This window comes from Nyctibius grandis, chromosome 2, assembly GCF_013368605.1.
Source record: "Nyctibius grandis isolate bNycGra1 chromosome 2, bNycGra1.pri, whole genome shotgun sequence".
In the NCBI taxonomy this organism is placed as follows: Eukaryota; Metazoa; Chordata; class Aves; order Nyctibiiformes; family Nyctibiidae; genus Nyctibius; species Nyctibius grandis.
In genome coordinates, this window is record NC_090659.1 from 10,816,814 (window position 1) to 10,836,848 (window position 20,035).

The window sequence follows — 20,035 nt, forward strand, 5'->3', positions numbered from 1 at the left end:
CTGTGACACTCTTAACTACTCTTGAATTTGTACAAGCAGCAGTGACATCCACGTAAAAGAGCTACAACAGTTGCTGATCTAAAGATACACTTTCTCCCTCAAAAGACAAGATGGCAGAAAATGCAGATGCACCTTTAAAAGACAGAAGAGAGCAATTACTGTGTAGGTTCTGCTCAGCACTGATCTAATGCTTTAAGGTGACCTACAAGTATAGGTGGTCCTGCATGCTGCTTCTCACATTCTTTTACAATGAATACATAGTGTGGGAGATATCTACAAAACTGACAACAGCTCTCCATTTCTGCAGAACAGGAGACTCATTTTCCCTGCATGTTCAAATCTACGCATACCACAGCTGAACACAAGACAGGTTCGATAGTTATTAGATCACTTGGTTAGGCTATTAGGTTGTTAAAAATGCCTTGCACACTGTGCTGAACTCACTAGTACAGACTCGCAGGAATCTCTGGAAATTCAAACAGCACTGTATTTATCTGTCCTACAGGAACAAGACAAAGGGCGATGATACACTGGAAGACTGTCTAAAGGACTTGATTCTTGAAGCTTCCAGTGAAGTACATTCATTTAAAATCAATGTCAAATTAAAAGACAGAAGTAAATAAATTATCCTTCTGGCTGGTAGCCTCCTAAAAGGCAGTCTGGATTTCAAAGCAACAATTCTTTTGCCATATTGAAGAACTGATTTATACTCCTGCTTGTGCCGCAGAGCTCCTTTATAATGCTAGGAAACTTTTCACATTTGGCCATTAATGAAACTCTCAGTTTAATGCCCAGTGAGGCTAGCAGTGCTGACCTATAGTTGAGGTCAGCTAAAAAAAGTGCTTGGAGTACACAATATGCTGTTGCAATGCAAAATGCTTTGATAAAAGTGAAAATAAATCAGGCACAAGGTTTAAAATTAGCCATTTGATAACAGTGGGCATATCTGATTCTGTAAGTCTCATCAGCAGTAAATATCTCTGCACATCACCTCTCTATGTGTAAAGTTAGGATAATGACATATTTTTTTCATTGTGATGTTAAATTCAGTATTATTTGTGAAGTACCCAAATGTTACAGTTGAGAGCATGACAGATAAGCAAGCATATGAGACAAACTAATAATTTTTTATTCAATGCAAGGTTTCAATGGTATGAATTTAATAAGACCTGGCACCACACACTGAATAAAGAAGATAAAAAGAAATGTTGAATAGCTCCATGAAGAAGAGATCCTGTATGTGACCAGATAATTACAGGTATACTTTAACACTTATGCACAAGAGGGATAAATTTAAATGGCAGTGAAAGCCTAACTTCTGATATTCCTCTTCTTTTTTTTTTTTTAACACTGACTTTATAAGCCTGACCTTCTTTTAAAACAGACAAAATATGTGTGTATATGTATGTGTATATTTTAAAATTGCAACAGAGTAGCAGAGAACTATTTGTGAAATTTTAAAATCAAATTTAGAAAAAAAAGAAAAAAAGAGAAAGCAAAGCCAAAACAATCTCAAAAAGAAGGGAGAAACTGGTGTTAATTTGCTGGGAGTAATCAAGGACATTCCTTAGTGTTCACTCATTGAATTGCAGAAAGTCAAAACAAAGAGTCTTAGGACTCTCATGGCACTTCTGTCCTTTTGTATGATAGTTACACTATCTAACCCTTTTATATTAACAGTGTGGACTTTATTCTCTGGATAGAGTGGCTTTATTCCTAGAGACTATGGTTAATTAATTGGTTTCGTTCTGGTTGCTGGAAAGTTTCTAATTAGCTGTTCCAGAGATCTTTTTGTGTCTTTCTTCCCTTGGGCAATTCTCTACAGAGGCCTGTACGCTTGTCAGGTGGCATAGGGTCACTGCTTTGAGGGATCTTCCCAATAAGCTGATATATCCATAGCATCCCTAAGAATTTACCTTTACCTTACCATGTTTTCTTCACTCATTACGTGTTCATTAGGGGCACCAAGAGACTCTTTGATGTGCATATATATATACACACACACATATATATACATATATTTGTTTAATTATAATATAATGAAATTGGTTACATTGCACAAAACTGAATTCTAGTTATACTGGGCATTCCTTTTGTAGTATATGCTAAAGCAAGGGCAAGCCTATGAAACTGTATTTCTGATAGCTGTCACACTCAAGAAAGGACTTGAAGAAGCACCACACAGATATGATCCAGGTTTACAATTACTGGCTGCTAATATCCAAAGTTTCTAAACTACTGACCCATCTGCTTGGGCAACAGGGTTTGCTGCAAGAGTGCCTGAGTGAGAAAGTCAGCCTGTCCTGGAGTTCTGTAGCTGAAACTGACAGCATTTTTAGAAAAGCAAGCTGAGCTGACATCATCAATGGCAAAGTGCAATGACATATTTTCTAAATAATCTTCTAAGAAAGACAAATTTGTGGGTTTCTCTGTTTATGCTAATCTGCCCCCCACCCAGCCGTTGCAATCTGTCAGAACAAGGATGGCGCATAAGCCCCCGTAAATATGGTTGAATTGGGCAAAAGCAACAGTAATCCCTATAATACAAAACCTATCACCACACTTCTTATCTCCTGTTGTATAATCCCCTGTACACATTAACCTTTTAGCAATATTACATGTAGAAGAAAAACTGAGTATTGTGAATAGCCCGTTAGCAGAATTCATCCTATATAATACAACTGTTTCAGTGACGTGTGCTGCAGTACTATATCTCACACTCTTCCACCCATGGCTCTCCTTCCTGTGGGGCAGAAGCCCCAAGAACAAAGCACTCTTTTCTGGTGTGCAGCGCCCTGGGAACTCTCTCTCTCTCCTTCTACAGTTACAAATCCTTTTCTTCAAGCCTCAGGAAGGGAAACATAGCATTTTCAAAGCCAAATACTATAGCAGAAATTCTACCCAGTAGTTTGACCCCTCAAATAGAAATGTTGTTAAGTACTGCCAAAAAGATTCTGGTCTTCTATAATGAAAGAATATCCACTGATTGCGGGTAAGGCTAGAAAACCAGATGCTACACAGTGGATCAAGCATCAGCACTATGTGCTTCTGACTTCACTACAAGTGCCCAATAGGAAAGCTATTTTTGCATTTTAGGGTCACCAAGAAATAGGGTATTGTCAGAGGTCCCTATGCCTTGAAGTGGAAAGTGCTTTTTCATACAGCAATTTCATGTTGATATTTAACTTTGATTATTTTTTGACATGCACAGTAATGAGTCCACAGATCAATTATCCTTCAGATTATGGTCTTAAGCATATTCATTTTTATAATATTTTTCTAGTCAGGTGGCTAGCTTGCTTTGAGCTGAACACTGAAGACTGAACCTGCCTGACTTGAAAGAGAAAATAAAAAGACCATTCCATTACTGCATATATACACCTGTATAATGTTTGAAGTCAAGACTGGAACTTTTCAGGGTAGTAAAAAACTGCAGGGATAAACAGGCAAAATTAAAGTACTATTAAGGTGATAATAACAGAAGCCTTACTGTCCAGGTGACTTGAACCGTCGTGGGTGTCAGCACAACAGGATTATGCAGTCGTACAATGACGTCTCCCAGTTCTTTCTGGACTTGCCTGTGATCCACACCTTGTGCTGGTGGGCTGATATCTGCCAGGCCAGGCACACACATGAAAGCATTATTTTAATGAGAAGAGTTATATATGGCATCAATAAGAATCACTGAATAGCTTAATTACCTGATTTAAACACCCTTTATAGTACTGTTTTTAAAACAACACAGTACTAAGGTTTAAATATGAACTCCAAAGCATATCAAGTAATGCAAACAAACCTTTCACCTTTAGCTGCTTAGGAAATAATGAAATATAAAGATGTTTAAATGAGTATTCAGACTCAATGGCAAAGTTTTCACAGATCTGGTAAGTGATGAGAGAGATGCAATATTCACTAGTTCCAAAATACTCAGATAATAATACTGTTGCCCAGATGTCTGAAACCAAATTGGTTAGTATAATTGAAGAAAATGAACAGGTTTTTTTTTCTTAGAGCATACATGACATTAAGTCATTATATGTTTCTAAACTTTCACTAAGCTTCCCCTCCCCACACACCATGCAAACAAGAAACCAAACACTAAAAATAGCATTTTCTTCTGCAAAGCAAATTTTCCCTTTACAGATATAGATAATGAAATCCAGTGCAAATATGAAGAAAGAATTAATTTATTAAGCCAAACTGATTCTGATCTAATGAAAGACCAACAAATACACTCTACCACAAAAATTTTCTCTTCAAGATTATGTCAAAGATTCCGTTAAAGTGTGTGGGGAAATTATTTCTTCTAGTCAAAATCTGAAGGACTTTGATCACTTAGTATACATCTATGGAAAACTGTGACTCCATTTCCAGTACCACATGTGGCCCTAGTACCTAGTCCTTAAGGACCACATTTGGGTTATGCCATTGTGTTAAACTGAATGAAGCTGTATTACCTTTGCTAAATAGGAACTGCAAATACAAAATATGTGTCAGAAAATGGAGAAGAGAGGTGCAATGTGTCTTTTTAGTGATAGTTCCTGGAAATCATAATTTTCTGTTACTTTGCGCCAAAAGGAGAATATGGGCCTACAGCTATCACCTAGCTAATATATCACCATAGCATGCTCCTTCCCTCCAACTTAGACAGGAATGAAAGTACTTTCTAGGAGCCAGTGAAGTCTGGATACCTTCAATGGATCCTTCAAGGGTCTTACATTGTTCTTGGTCAACAGTTAGAGATGCCCTCACTATGTCAATTGTCTACGTGAATTGCATAATGCCTGTTAGAAATACACATACTGATTATTTCTGCTGGAATTTGCTTGTAATTTTTCCAGAAAAGGGGATTTGGAGCACAAGTACAGATTATATTCAAAAAGGTCCAATATATTATGGTTATGTCTGTCTAGGCATCTCTGAATTCTGCTTGGTTTTCCCTTGCCATTCACTAACCAAAGCACTTTCCCTCTCTTTGGATCGACATCATGTCCTTGTGAAGAGAATACATACATACACAAAAGGTCTTTTTCCCCCCTCTGATGGTCTTAGATATGGGAGTATGCAGCATGTGATTTCTTTTTATCTTCTAAATATTAAGAAGAAATAATACTGCTCTTAAAAATGAAACATTTACATATAACAACTGAGTATGAATCGCATGCCTCTGGAGTTTGAAAGGAAGTAGTTTTGGATCATCACTATTTCAGCTTCAAAATTCTGGACTGTTATGGGTTCTGAGCCACCAATAAACAATATTGTCATAGGCCTCTACTGATATTCAAATGAAAATGGCTCCATGGATCTCCAAGGGAAATATAATCCAAATATGGATGTCAGTGAAGGAGCTTGTCTAGCAAATTACGCCTATTCAAAGTCTTTTTGAATGAAAGAGAGAGATATAATAAAATAAATCTGTAAGGCAGCAACTTAGACTGGTTTACAGGATGGTAATTTATGCTACTATCCACAAAAAGCTATGATCTTTCGTACAAAATACCTACAGCTACCCACAGCTACATTTTAGCTTAAGTTCTCCTGTGGTACACAGCCAACCAAGTACCTACATTCCATCAGGAGAAAAGACATTTCTACATAGTGTGTTTGTATGAACTGCATTTCATCATTTTAATGGGACATATGTCCACAAGTAAGGGAATAACATGGGCTAATAACAGTAAGAAATTAGTATCAAGATGTACATGTGGAATTCTGTTTTCTGGTATGTACACTTGGAAACATATGCATATGTGATGCTCACAGTGTAACATCTTGTAATGTCATTTTCACATTACTAGTAGACTCCTGGTAGAAAAGGAATATAAGGATATTGTCAAGTGCTGGAATAATAAAATCATGACTCAAGCAAAACTGGCTCAAGGAGCTATATTCTGATCACAGTTAAGAGGTCTCCAAAATTAAATTGGCTATGTATTTTCTCTAACCTCTCTTTTAACAGCTTCCAGTGAACTTACTATTAGTTGCTAGGAATTTAAATTCCAGGGATAGGACTACATGTACTTTCTTTAAAGTGTTTTTTAATATATGGTTTGGTCTGTTCATAATCCAAACAAGAAATTAACTCTTTTCTTAGAGTAATTACTGATTTCTCTGTCCTTATTTGATGTAAGTCGTATAAGGTAAACCTTTCGAAAATGCCTGATTGTAGACCACTGGTGAAAATATGTATAAAATCCTATTATTTGTATTTGCTATACTTAATACTAGGAAATGAAATGCTCAGCTATTAAAGCTACCACAGACACCTGTTGCAAATTAATATTATATAGCACTGTTACAGCTGCTTTCTTCTTCCTCCACGGCCACCGTGAATAAGCTTTCTACTGTGTATCAGCTTCTTCTGTGAGCCTGAATTGAATTCAGGCATAATTAGAAATCACATCAAAACATTATGTTAATTTTCAATTGATTTTATGATTTAATTCTATTAAACTGCAGGCTTGCAAAGAAGCTATAAATCCTGTACATGTCTCAGTGTGCTTGACTGCTAACCAGCTTCTGGAAATGGAAGCTGCAACACATGCTGTAGCTAATTAAAAGACATGTTTTTACTGAAATCAAATTGCTTGTCAGTATGTCAGATAAAAAGTCTATACTTGACAGCAAATGCCAAACAAAGTTTTTTTTTTTTAACTAGGCAATAAGTTATGCAGACTGAAAGGCTAGTGCAGTGAAAAGCAGGAGTCACCCTGTAATAACGGGAGAGTAAGAGAAGAAAACTTGTGATACTCTGTGGATAGTCAAGCCATGAAATCCCTGCCCAACTCACTCCTTCAGCTTTTCAGAAAGCACCTCTGTTTCTCTATTTACAGCAATGATTACTATTTTGAGGGGACAATTATTAAGGATAGATTTATTCAGTAATAGACTGGGATGAGAGAGGCTGGATGTGATGGTTATGTGATAAAGAAATACCACCCTACTCTTGTTTCTCTCTTTCCATCTAGAACCAGCAAAGGACCCAAACCACTTACACATGCTGGAGGCTGACACAGGATGCACTCTCCACGCACACTTTTATAACTTCCATGAACAGAGACAGAGGACCTCATTCTAAATTAACTGTGAGAGGAGCTATTACTTTGGACTTGAAAAAATTATGATTCAAAAAAATTCTTAATTCCTGTATTCCAACCTGTTTAAAACAGAACTACAGTCTTCAATGAAGTATTCAAGCAATGTGTTGTCAAAGTCAAAAAAATCCATGCTGTGAAGAGAAATTTGTTTGTGGCAGTTATATGTAGTTAGAGCTTGATATAATACGAACAGAATTCAATAGTCAATTCAATGGCAGTGAAGGATCACAGCTATCAATTATATCACCACCCTATAAATCAGGGATTTCGCTTCAGGCTTCCCTCTTGGTTTATGCAGTGGATTAATATAAAGAATTCAGAAATCTAGGTATATGAATACAAGACCCATACTTTTCTTAGAATAACTTCAAAACATTCTTAGCATGCAGATGCTTTAATTTACATGATTTTTCTGCCTAAATGTTGGACCAGATTAATCAATACTCTACAGATATTTTGTGCAATTCCTTTGATTAAAACTAATGCTAAACATGATGCCTGTCTGTCATAAGCACTTCTTATTATAGTATATCCCTATTATAATAATGGAGAAGAAGTAAGGACACAGAGAGAATAAATACTGAGGAGAGCATGGTATTCAGAGCACTTTTCAGAAAAGCTTGGGTAACTCACATTACTTTCAATGGAAACCAGGCATCAAGGAGCACACCAAGTCTAACCGAACTGCAAATCAAAACATCTACAATGTACCAAGGATTAAAGAGCTAACCTCTCTCTCCTAAGCTCCAGATTGATACAGCAAACATTGGACTATTTTTTATCTTTATTGGTTAAGCTCGATTCATGATTCCTTCAATAAGAGTGCTAAAGCCAAATGTCTAGACTGACCTATTGGTCAGCTCTCAGTTCCTTCTTTCTATTTCAGCTCAAGCCCATAAGCCTTAATAATTACTATTACCTTGTGTTCGGACAGGATCTGACATAGGGCTGGGATCACTCAGACCTTGTGAATTGATAGCTCTCACCATAAACAGGTAGATTGTATTGGGGCGCAGTCCTCTCACAGTGTAGAGAGTAGTCTTCACATGGTTAGCCACTGTTTGCCAACTATTGCTCACAGATTGGCTGCAATGACAAGAGGATTGAAGATTATAGACTAAAGCAAGAGAAAAATAAAGTGAAAGGATCTACTTTTGTAATCCTGTATCAAGTCTAAGTACAGAAAAAAGTAGTAAAAGCAGGGTAAAAATAAAAATGTTTGTTTCAGTTAACTCATCAAGACAGGATAAAAAATAAACACAGCTGTCAAAAGTATTTCTCCTTTCAACAGAAGCAAAAGCTTTTGTTATCTCTCTAAAATAAATACCTGCGAAAGGAAAGCGTGGAAAGCTGTAAAGTAAATTTGAATGATAAATAAACTACTCTTGAATATAAACCTTAGAAAAGAAAATGCTGTTAAAAGAACAATTTTCTATACTGCTAAGTAAATTATGTCAGTAAACTGTCATTGGAAGAAAAGCATTCTTGAACTACATTCATACTCAAAAGTTATAAAAAAAATTTCTGAAAACGTGCTTGTAAATGAACGAAAGTATATGAATATTTTTTCTGTCGCTACATTTTCCATTGGACATTATTATAATTAGATTACTCTCTACTCTGTGAAGAGGTTCCAAGTGTGATTGTTAAAACAGCTTTTAATGAAAATGCCTGGCTTTTGTTAGAGTTATTGATTGGATGTCATTAAAGCTTATCTAGGGTGAAACATCACAAAAGTTTAAAGAGAAAATTTGATTTTATTGTGTTTTGTTGTACAGCATTAATTGAAAAATTCTTTAAATATATTAAAAGGAAAAAAAAAAGAAAGCTATGAGTTTCACGTTGTTGCAATTGTTTCATTCACGTAATGCATAAAGGATAGTACAAGTTCCAGAACAAAACCAATAGTCTGCACATACAGTAATGTTCTTTGCATATTAACATAGCAGGATGAAGCATTATCACTTTAAGTTCTTAAATTTGCATGCATATGATTTTGACAAATTCTTGTATGAATTTTAATTAAAAGATGAACTAAATTGTTTGTCATTTGTTGCACATCTTGACTAAGGAAAACATTTAAGAACATGCACATTTTTAAGCAGAAGTGTATATTACTGATACACATGAGAGGTATGGCCCGTGCTTAAACAAACTTGCTGAACTGGGGCCCAGGAGTTCTTTCCTACCCCGTAGTAAGCGCTGCTGGGTGGAAGGGAGCAGCTGGATTCGCTTCAGCCTCAGGCTGCAGTGTGAAATCCTAAATTACCAAAACTAGCCTTTACAGTTAAAAGTTTTAATCTATCTAAAACAGTAAAAAAAAGGCAAATTTAAAGTGCTTTGACTCTTTAATAGGTGCTGCTTTACCAAGAACAGGAATTAAAGTATTCACAGAGGCTTCAGGATTATCCATTTATTTTCAGATTATTTGTACTATGATAGTCAAGAAAACACTGACCCAAATGATTTGACCTGCAGCATTCCCACAGGAGACTCTCACTGACCATCAGTGCTAAGGGAAAAGTAACAAATAATGACTGCATTGTCTTGTTATATTCCTGTTGACCTGAAGAAATAGATGCTCCTCTAACTAATCATTTAGAAAAAAGTGATAAATTGAAAAAAAATCAATTTAAAAAATAAGAATCAATGCCTGCCATAGGAGTTGCATCTTTTAGTGAACTTCTAATGATACACGTAGAGTCCAAAAGAACACTACAATACTAGGAGAACAGTGGGTAGCAGGGTTTAAGCAAAATTAGAAAGGAAGATTAAAAGTGGAATAATTCACGTACCTAAAAGCCTCAATGATATATGCACTAGTTGGTAGGCTTCCAGGGGTCCCTGGTTGCCAGGACAGGGTGACACTGTTCTTAGTAACATCAGTGACCTGAGGTTTGGATGGTGGCCCAGGGAGGTCATTTATATCGTAATTTTTACTGACTGCTGCTCCACCGGATTCTGTAAGGGGCAAATAAAAAACAATTACTTTTTTCCTTGGTTGTGTAAATTTATCAAAGTAGAAGATTAAAAGGAAAAAAATGTCAAACCTGCAAAATCAGCATAACCAATGTTCTTAATCTGTAAAGAACGAAGTCAACAATTGCATTGCCATGTATGTTTTTGAATGAAGAGCTATCATTATTTAGGTACATGGTGAAAGAAAAAACCCGCAAAACTCAAAAGGTTATATATAAATATACATATATATAAAGGAAATAATAACAAAAAAGCCCAGCTTTGCTGAAATTTACATAAAATATCAAAATCTCAGTTACTAGAAGGCTGAGAAAGTTCCTATATCCAGATCAACTCCAGTACTCAGAGAGAGCACATCGGACTTTGATAGGACTCCGTAGGCATGATAGTTTTCTTGCCCAAGCCAATTACTGGATGAATCCGCAGTTTATTAATACTCCTGTTTAGAAGAGCTATAGCACACCGCTGTCACTGAAGACAAATACAAATTGTTGCAATGTCAATGGGCATTTAAAGATACAGCAATGAAATGCAAGGTGTGTGAAGGGATCCAGCCTTCCCATCTAAAACTTCTCCATCTCAATCTCAGAATTTCTAGAATGGATTATTTCACTCAGACAGCTCTAATATAGTCTACATTTTCATTTTGTGTCAACTGAAAAACAGCCCCTGGACATTGCTTACCTGTCACCTCCAACACGGCGCTCCAAGATGTCTCCCCACTGGAACTTGTAGCAACGCAAGTGTAAGTCCCAGTATCGGACAGCTAGACATAAAAAAACAGTTAAGGGCAGTTTTAACAATCTTTTAGAATGAGCTGACAGATTTTACTCTAATTATCTTTTTCTAAATCTTTCTTGGAAAGAAGGACTTAGCCTACATTTTACATCAGACTAGAGAGCACTAGGAATTTTCAAGCAATCATTTAATGGTGGCTTACTTTCAGAGAACTATAATAAGATTATTTGCTTCTAATACTTTTCTAATTTTAATTTTCATGTTGTTAATGGTACCAGTACAGCATGTAAGTGCTATAGAATAGATGTTTTAGACAGTGTCAATCTTTGTATTGGTTACAACAAATGCACGTGAAATCAGATAACAATATAACAACAATTAACTTCTTAGAGGATAAAATCTCACTGTTCATTATCCTGTGATGACCCAGAGTTACAGTTTCCAGTGCCAGGAAGGCCGTTACATCATCTTATGATGTTACGTCACTCTTATGACAGATGAAGGTTTTTCTCTACAGTACACCACACATACAAATACCGTTGCTGAGACTTAACAGCGGTTGTCTCTACACAGACAGTCCTCCAAGCCATTTTCAAATGGCAAAGTTAAATCAGATCCTACACCACATTTACCTTTCTTCTGTTTCCCATAAGATTTTATTTCAAGCTTGCAAGGCACTTTGGTAGCAAGAAAACCTGCATTTGTATAAAACTTGTGTGATTCCCTTGTCAGTTCATATATTTCAAATTTATTTGGGGAAACCATTTTGAATTATATTGTCAATATTAATCTCATTGCTATATAAATTGTTTTACTGGAAAATTTGTGAAGTGTTTTGCTATTACTTACTTAAATTTAAAGTAAAGATTTCTGAGGCAGGAACTAGAGAAGACTACAGAAATGGGTGGAAAACGGTAACTTTACAAAGCACAAAACATAGAGAGGAGCACTCCTACCACTATGTATAAAGGATGGTAATTTGGAGATGGAAGCAGAAGAGGGAGAGTTATGACTCTAGTGATAAAAGAGAAGAATTATATTCACCATCAGGTGACTTGACGGAAATAGGACTGCATCCAAGAAGCTTTATTGAACTTTAAGGAATTGTAATGGATGTTCTGCTAAATGTAGGTTGGCACTATAGCAAAAGTGCTTATACCTCACTCTTCAAGCAGAATGTCAAGGCAAATAAGTGAGATGTTCTTTAGATTACTTGATATAGAATTTAATTGATTTTTACCTTTGTCATGTTTTAATTTTGTTTGTATTTTCTTCAGATACTCTGGGACTGCAGTGTACCATTCTTAGGGGCAGGAAGCAACTGATTAATGCCAGTTCAATAGTTTGAATGAGCATAACTTGCATTTTAGGATGTGCTTTTGCCATGAAATACAAGCAATAATTAAACCCCTCTGACAATGCCTCAGAGACTCAAAATAAAGAGGTACTGTTAATAAAATGAGAAAGACTCTTGAAAGGAGACAGATTTTCCAGAGGAGATAGCCTTATTGCGTTCTGAAGTACTGTATTGTTTTGCTTCTTCTGAGCTTTTATTAAATATATAATTCTTCATTATGTGATAATGGAGAATATTTCTCAAGGCTATGGTTCTCAACTTCATTTGTGTACTACCGTGACAGATGGTGTAGGACATACTCAATGAAGTATGTGGTATTCACAACAGAGTAACTTGCAGAAGGCAAACTCAACGTATAAAGCAAGCTGGAGATACGCTGCCTCTTGCAAGTTATGGTGAATTATCTAACTTCCAGACTTTGGATGGATTAGATACAGACATTGTGTATCGATAATTCAATTATTTATACTTCTTTTTTGTGCTATGGAAAAACAACAGGGGAGGTGAATGGAAAATCTTTGCTATTCAGTAAAATAAACAGTTTTCTTACTTCCTTAGTTAATGCAGGTGTCTAAATCTGGTGTGGTACACTTCTACGGAGCAGAAGGGAGTTTTCCATCAGCGTTGAGCTGTCTGAAAGGGTACTGAGTGAGTAACGTATGTGAGTTTTTAGTTGTCTCCCTCAGAGCAACTGGGGAGACTGGCTTATCAGAAAAATCTCTAGGTTCATGTTTATGACTATGGCCCATGGTTCACTGTGACTGAATAATTTGATTTACACACAGAGAGTTACAGAGCAGAAGAAGATGGTCTCAAAGGTTTAAATAGTAGTAGCTCATCTTCACCCTTATCTTGAAATCTTTTATGATTGTAATAGTGATTATTATTTGTGATGGGAGGAGAAGGCTGAGGACATGTGGGTGATAAATATTACTTTGTTTTGAACTTGGGTATGTAAGTGTACTTGGACATATTTTGCGGACATTTTTTTGCTTAGGAAGTGTTGCTAGTCCTTGCTTAGGTAGACCTGAGAGAAAAGTTAAACATTCTAGATTTAAATCCATATTTAATTCACAAAAATTGCAAGGTACAGGAGAAATCTGTTTTTTATGGATGTGTGTGGTCTTTGTTCTTAAATCTGAATCAAACCGTGCACATTACTGCAATTGAGGGGTTTATAAAAAATGTCTTTCTGAGTCTTTAAGGAAAATTGGTTACTAGTGAATAAGCCACTTAAGGATCAATAAAAGCTTCATGTCTTTCAAAACCACACTCACTACTAATACTGTTTTCTTCTCCCTTTGCAAGCAATTTTTTTTCCCTTCGCTCACAGACCTTGTGCCTCTAACAGCCAGATTAATGCGCTGGCACGATTCAGAACCAATTTCATTGTTTGCATAGCTGCATGCAGACAGGTATCCCAGGAGCTTCTGCCTCATGGACACTCCACAGAAGCCCATCATCAAGGCTTCAAAGTCTGTTTGAAATCACTAAGCTTCCACTTTTAATTGCTGCTTTCTAACACTACTGGGGAATCTTGGCTATTCAAGCGCACTCTTTAATCCGGCTCTACAGGAAAAATGCATTAACCTTCATGGCCTAAACCTGCCTTCAGCCCAGGGAGGAAGGATAAATTGTTTACTCAAGGAAAGCTAGCATAAATTTTTTAATAAATTCCATTTTGTTCCAATGAAGTTAACAATTCATCTGTGATCACTGATGAGATGGTATCAGAAAACAAAACTGCACTTTATGTCTTGTCTTCAGTAGCTATGTTTATTGACATTTTTTTGGATGGCAAAGCTAAGTGCAGAAATTCCTGCTGATGAAATTAAATGGTTTCTGAAATTGTCTTTAAGTTCTTAACAAGTAATTACATTTACCTTACTGTTTTTCCATATACATGCTTGTCCACATACACACGAACAACTACACATTTTTACCTTTGAACAAGGAAAAAATTAAAAGCCCAAGCAAAGATTAATGATGCAATGTTTATCAACAAAATCTACGTTATAGTATTTGGAGTATTATAAGATTTCTTTGTACTTTTAAGATATCGCATTATGTCATGTGTCAAAACGTAAATATTCTAATAGGCATTTGTTTTGAATAGAAATCCCTCTGCATATGACTGCATGTACGTTACAGCATTAGTTGTCTTCTCCCATCCACAGCCTTATGGAACATCTCCAGCAAGCGTAACATCGGAATAAATCAGCCAGCTCAAGACTGCCAAGGGTCATTGATGGAGAAAGTGCACAGCCAAACCCTGATGAACTCCAGAATCACTTGCTAGCACAATAGCTCCTTGGAAGATTAGGATCAGGTGTTGAAAATGAACTGCTCTAAGTTTTAACAGAGACAACAGGCCGATGGCTTCACGGTAAGACCAACTGAAAAAATAAGGAAGGCCTATCCTTTTACACGTCTAACCGTCGCAACTCACATGTTTTATTGCAACATACATAAGATTTTAAATATCAATTCTATTTTTAGGGAATTCTAATAGAAATATCTGATGGCAGTTTGGCTCTTCTTCCCTGCCCCCCAGCCCTTCCCTATACAATGTCAAAGAATGAAATAGGATGTGGACTTGGTAAGAATTTCATAGTAAAAGAGACAATTAAGTTAATTTTGAAGATAACAGCAAGACGGTAGAGCTGCTTGAGACACACACCAACAACTCAAGGCTAGCCACATATCACTTGTAGCCCTTGTTTTGTTATCGCTACTCACCCGCAGAGTTTTAATCTGAAGTGTCCCTTGATCCTGTATGGATGTTCGAGGGTCTCTGCTCAGGAAGGTGAATCCTTCTTTCAACCAGTTTATGACAGGAAGGGGGTCACCAGTTGCCTTGCACTTCAGCAAAGCTGTCCCATCCACTGCCAGTGTCTGATTGACTGGCCCCTGGAGAATGATGGGTGGAGGCCTATCTGTCAAGACTAAACAGTGACACACACATTGGCATCCACACCTTTAACAATCCTTTGCTGCAGTTAGCCCTTTCCTTGACACAGTACCGATTTTAACAGACTGCTTTAAGTTAGCCTCTAAAAGGCTAAGAACATTATTTTTGGAAGACCCACAGATACTCGTTAACAATTAACTGGTATATTTGAAAAGCGTTTTGGCAAGAATTTTATTTCACCACTGTGAGATAACACCTAGATATATAAACTTCCGTTAGCAAAGATCATCAGTCTTATTTAATTAAAAGAGGATGAAAATTAAGACCTTGATCCAGAAAAGAACTAAGGTACATCTCTCATTTCTTCCATTTTAGGAAAGCACTTAAAGCATATGTTTAATGTCACATCAAAATGTGCTTAATTGCTTACCTAATTTAGGGCCTAAAAAAGAAAACCTATTAAAGTTCAAAGTAAAACACCATAGCCATTCTAACATGGGTACCAACCACGTCCCCCATTCACGCTCAACTTGCAAGTTTTCATCAGCAAAAATATCAAACAATAATACAAAACATTTTCACAATCTGAGTGATCTAAATGACTCTTTCCAGTGAAGAAAAATTCAATCAAGCCATTTAACAGCTTACTTATCAAATAATTTCATCACCTTTTAAAGCCATGAACAATCTAAATTTTTTTTCACCTAATAATTTACATTTACATGCTTGAAATACTGCTTAAAGGACTCTGTAACCAGTGAGTGAGTGCACGGCTGCATATAAACCTCATTCCATGACCAGTGAGGATATCTTGAAGTTGAGGTAAAATGCTCATGTTTGCTTTTCTTGGAAGACCAATTTTTTGTAAATAATTCTGCTGTTGAATCTTTTCTCTGAGCCATCTGTTAAGCAGCAGAATATAACTCTTTGTTTCTAAAGAATGTGTTTATACAAAACGAATGTGAAATACCTGAATATAAACAAGGCTATGACTCCTGCATAAAATCAGTGTAACAGAACCAAGAATTCATTTTTATATATTTACCTGCCACACTGCTGCTGTTTTAAATCTTTGAACAACTGAACAATTATATGATTGGTATTAAATACTGTAACAGGCAGGATTAGCTCCTAAACCACTGTATGTTAGCCTGCCTCCACTGATGTCAATTGAGTATGAATCATTTATTCTAGCTGAGAATCTAGTTCATTCACAACAACTGACTCTAACAATGAAGTGAAAATAAATTATTGTGAAGTAATATGGTTTGTTGTATTTGAGCTCTTTGTGATGCAAACCTTTGGAGCCTTCAACAGATCCAAAGTGTTTTCATTACATTATTTAATAAATAAAAACTAGTAGGGAGAAGTTAGTGGTAAATTTTATACCAAAATAATCGTTTCTGAAATTGTAATCTTGCAAAAATACTAATTACCTTTATTTTGTTAACAAGATGATACACAAATAATAGAATCGTTAGTATTAGTAGCACCTTGGAGTGTGAGTTCGTCACATTTATTGAAATTGAAACTGAAAACAAAAAGCCAATAGAGATTACTTATTAACACCAGAACATGAAAGCTATTTTGGAAATTCTGAAATACCACCCACTGAATGCAGAGATATGACGGGAAACACTATAATACAAGAAAAGAGAAAATGTAATGCATTTTCACCTTGATATGAGATTTTTTTGTCTTATTAAGGTTCCTTATGACTACACAGTTCATCCGTTTCATGAAATAAAAATCGATCTCAGATCATATGTACTATCAGCATACCTGCAGCACGAGTATATTCAAATGAAAAATTATCTGTGTAAGTTTTCATTCAGATTTAAAGTAAAACAGCAAATCCCAGTTTTCTAGGTAGCTAAAAATTAAGGAAAAATAATTACTATTGTAAAAACTATTCCATTGCAGTTATTTGCTGCATCTAATTACCTTTCATAGGTGTAGCAATGTAGGTATTTTCAAAACCTACTGCATTACAGATATTGTTCTTTGGCATGCAATTAGTTTTTTTACAGCCCAAATGAGGAGCTCATAATCCTTTAAATAGCTCTGATCAATAGTATAATTGAAAGTCTCCTGGCCAGAAGGAATCTTCATTTTCAAGGGTGTTACGGGTGAAAGACCACTACAGGTTTCCATGACACTAAGGCTAAAGGTTAAATGAACACTTAGGGTTTTCACTGATCTGTGAACGACTGTATTGTCTTCACAACTATGACTTGTAAATCTTCTCTAAAACGTGTGTACCTGCTTGTATTCCTACTACATAGGTCTCCTGTTCAAGGATTCAAAACTCACTCGGTTAGAGGTTTAAAAAGATATATCATAAGCATTCTGAAGAACAGAAATAATGAAAAATATCCACAAAAAGGCTGAGGGTTTTGTTAGTTTCTTTTAAAATATTTTAATTTTTTATTTAAATTTTATGTTGTTCTCTCCTAGCAGGAAATTTTAATATCCATTATACAGAAACATTTTGTGTGGCTAAAATATATTTGCATAGTAAAAGAGAAGTTGATTTCAAAAGTAATTCAGTTTTAAAAAATGGTTTTGAAACTATTTGTCAGCAACCAAATATTCGCATATTCTGGTAACTGAAAAATTATCACATGCTTTTGTGATAAAATGCAGCTTCAATTTTGAGCAGAGTATCAGAAAAGAACAAATTATATTTGTTAACGAACAGTTTATTCACTACAAATGCAATTTGGATCAACTGAAACCATATGTTTAAATTTGGGTGAAAACTAGTCAAATTACAACAGGAAATAAAAATAAGAGAAGGAAAAAACGAAGTCTTTACTTTGCACTTCCAAAATCAACATTTCAAAAGTTTTCCTGGTGAATTAATGAGGAAAATCAGACACAATTCTTGAAATTCTCATTATAAACACTAGCATGACAGGGCAGGGTGCTCTCTTAAGATGTGAAAAAGCAGAGACCAACCCTTCTTCTGTCTTTTTTGTGGAAGAGCTTCACAGGAGACTGTGAAGTTGTTCTGAATTTCTCCTGTTTGAAACTGTCATACCTTGCTATAAAACATGTAATATACATTTGATCAGGGACAGGAATCACAGTGGCCAGATTTGCAGATAAGTAAACTGTGAGTGATATTAAATTCTTCCAGAAGGATTTGACAGAGACATATCCCAGAATATTCAATAGATCTATAGTCAAAAAATTGCAGAGAAGTTTGGGAAAAATGCCTTAAGTGTCTATTCCAAATCAGTGGAGAGGGAGCTGTTGAGGTATGCTGCCAACTCCTTCTCTCTTTTTTTTTTTTTTTAACATCTGTTCTGAATTCTCCTTATAGGTCCAGCCTTTTGCTTTCATTCAAAAGCCCAGAAATGTGATCTTTTAAATTAATTGAATATCATGAAACATTTCATTCTTATGTTGCCGTCCACTCTGGGAGGTTACGCTTGCTCTTCCATTCCAATACTCATCCTAAACTGCAGCTGCTGGGTAAACTAGCATTGGTAGGCTGATCCTACAGTTAAGCATGCAGTGACTGAAATTTTTATTAATAAATATAAATAATGACTAAATTAGGGGAAACTGAGATCTTCTCCAAAATACTCTGTGCATGATGGATAAATTTATGGAATAAATTGCTAACTGTAAACTATTCGTTTTATCTTGAGCACAGACATAGACGGAAGCATTTGGTTTATTTGCATGATCTGTCACTTTGAGACTGTGAGCTGCATATTCACTCTTGAGTTTGAAAGGATTGCTAAGATTGTCTCAATTTTAAAAATTATTTTTGCTTTTCCAGATGTGCATTAGACAGTGGATTATATGATAGCCTTTCAAGAAAATACAAGATTTGAATTTCAAATACACTGAAGCCTCTTAGCACAGTCCATAATCAGCAAAATTATCACTCAACTCAGCACATTTCATCACAGCTAGTAATCTCTTCTCATGTGAACACTTGAGTTAAAAATATTTCCAGTGAAGACTTGTAAGTGCAAAAATGTAACGACTGAAACACTGCTATATATGGTATAATTAAGCACTTGTTTTTCTGCACATGACATATGTTTTCATTCTGTATTGGAACTTCAATTGGATCTAAATTACTCTGGATCAAACAAAAATGTGTTCAAAATGAAAAAGATGGCTCGCCACTATTATTAAATCATTAACCAAACAGAAAAATTCTGGGCTATGAAGTAAAACTGAAATCACCAGCCAAAAACCAGAACACTAATGCTTAAGTATATAGCTAGTATGCACAGTGTTTATCTTTTATTATATTTTTAAAACCATTAAATTAGATTTCTCTACTGATAAAAATCATTAGCTTCCATAACTTCTGCTCAGCATCAACCAAACCAGATTATTTAGACATTTATGGTTAACTTCCTAGCTGAAAGCGATTTAAAAAATATCTGTGATCTAATGTTACATTTATTTATATAATCTCAGTTCCACAATATTGTTCTGGCACTTTTCTCCTGACCTCACCTGCTCTTTGACTCAGGGATGAAATGGTATTTCTATAATTCAACCTTGTATTATTGCATAATGATTATGCTGACAGTGGGTTCTGGAAAGTGTTTCAAGAACGCAGGCCTTGCATTCCTTGAGCATCAGAGCCACCAGCTAATGCTTTCTCTAGCAACGTGGAATGCACACCGTGTTTAATCAGAAGTAATTGTAGTTGAGTTTGCATTTTAGCAGGGACACCTTTGTGAACTTTCTGTTGACTTGTTAAATAAACTAATGAAAATTCCAAAGATGTCATTAGGATTTATTATTTCCCCCCCCGGTCCCACTCCCAAGAAACAAATAAAGATGGACCACAGGTATTGTCTGTCAAAACGAAGAGTTTCTCATCACTAATATCCTTGAACCTGATTTGATCCTCTCAGCCCATGTTGCAGTAAATCTGTACAGCACCAGCAGGTGCAACCGTTAACAGCTCAGTGT

At 35.8% G+C, this 20,035-nt stretch overlaps 1 protein-coding gene across 1 annotated transcript in view; it reads right to left on the reverse strand.

Annotated features, from left to right (window-relative positions):
* The window catches only part of ROBO2 (roundabout guidance receptor 2), a 423,078-nt gene that overhangs the window by 76,571 nt on the left and 326,472 nt on the right, over nt 1–20,035 (reverse strand). Inside the window, exons 10-14 of the mRNA XM_068421342.1 lie at nt 14,911–15,116; nt 10,761–10,842; nt 9,893–10,058; nt 8,017–8,183; nt 3,491–3,612 (exon numbers count right to left, since the gene is read on the reverse strand). Coding sequence (XP_068277443.1) covers nt 3,491–3,612; nt 8,017–8,183; nt 9,893–10,058; nt 10,761–10,842; nt 14,911–15,116 — 743 coding nt within the window. The remainder of the gene's footprint in view (nt 1–3,490; nt 3,613–8,016; nt 8,184–9,892; nt 10,059–10,760; nt 10,843–14,910; nt 15,117–20,035) is intronic.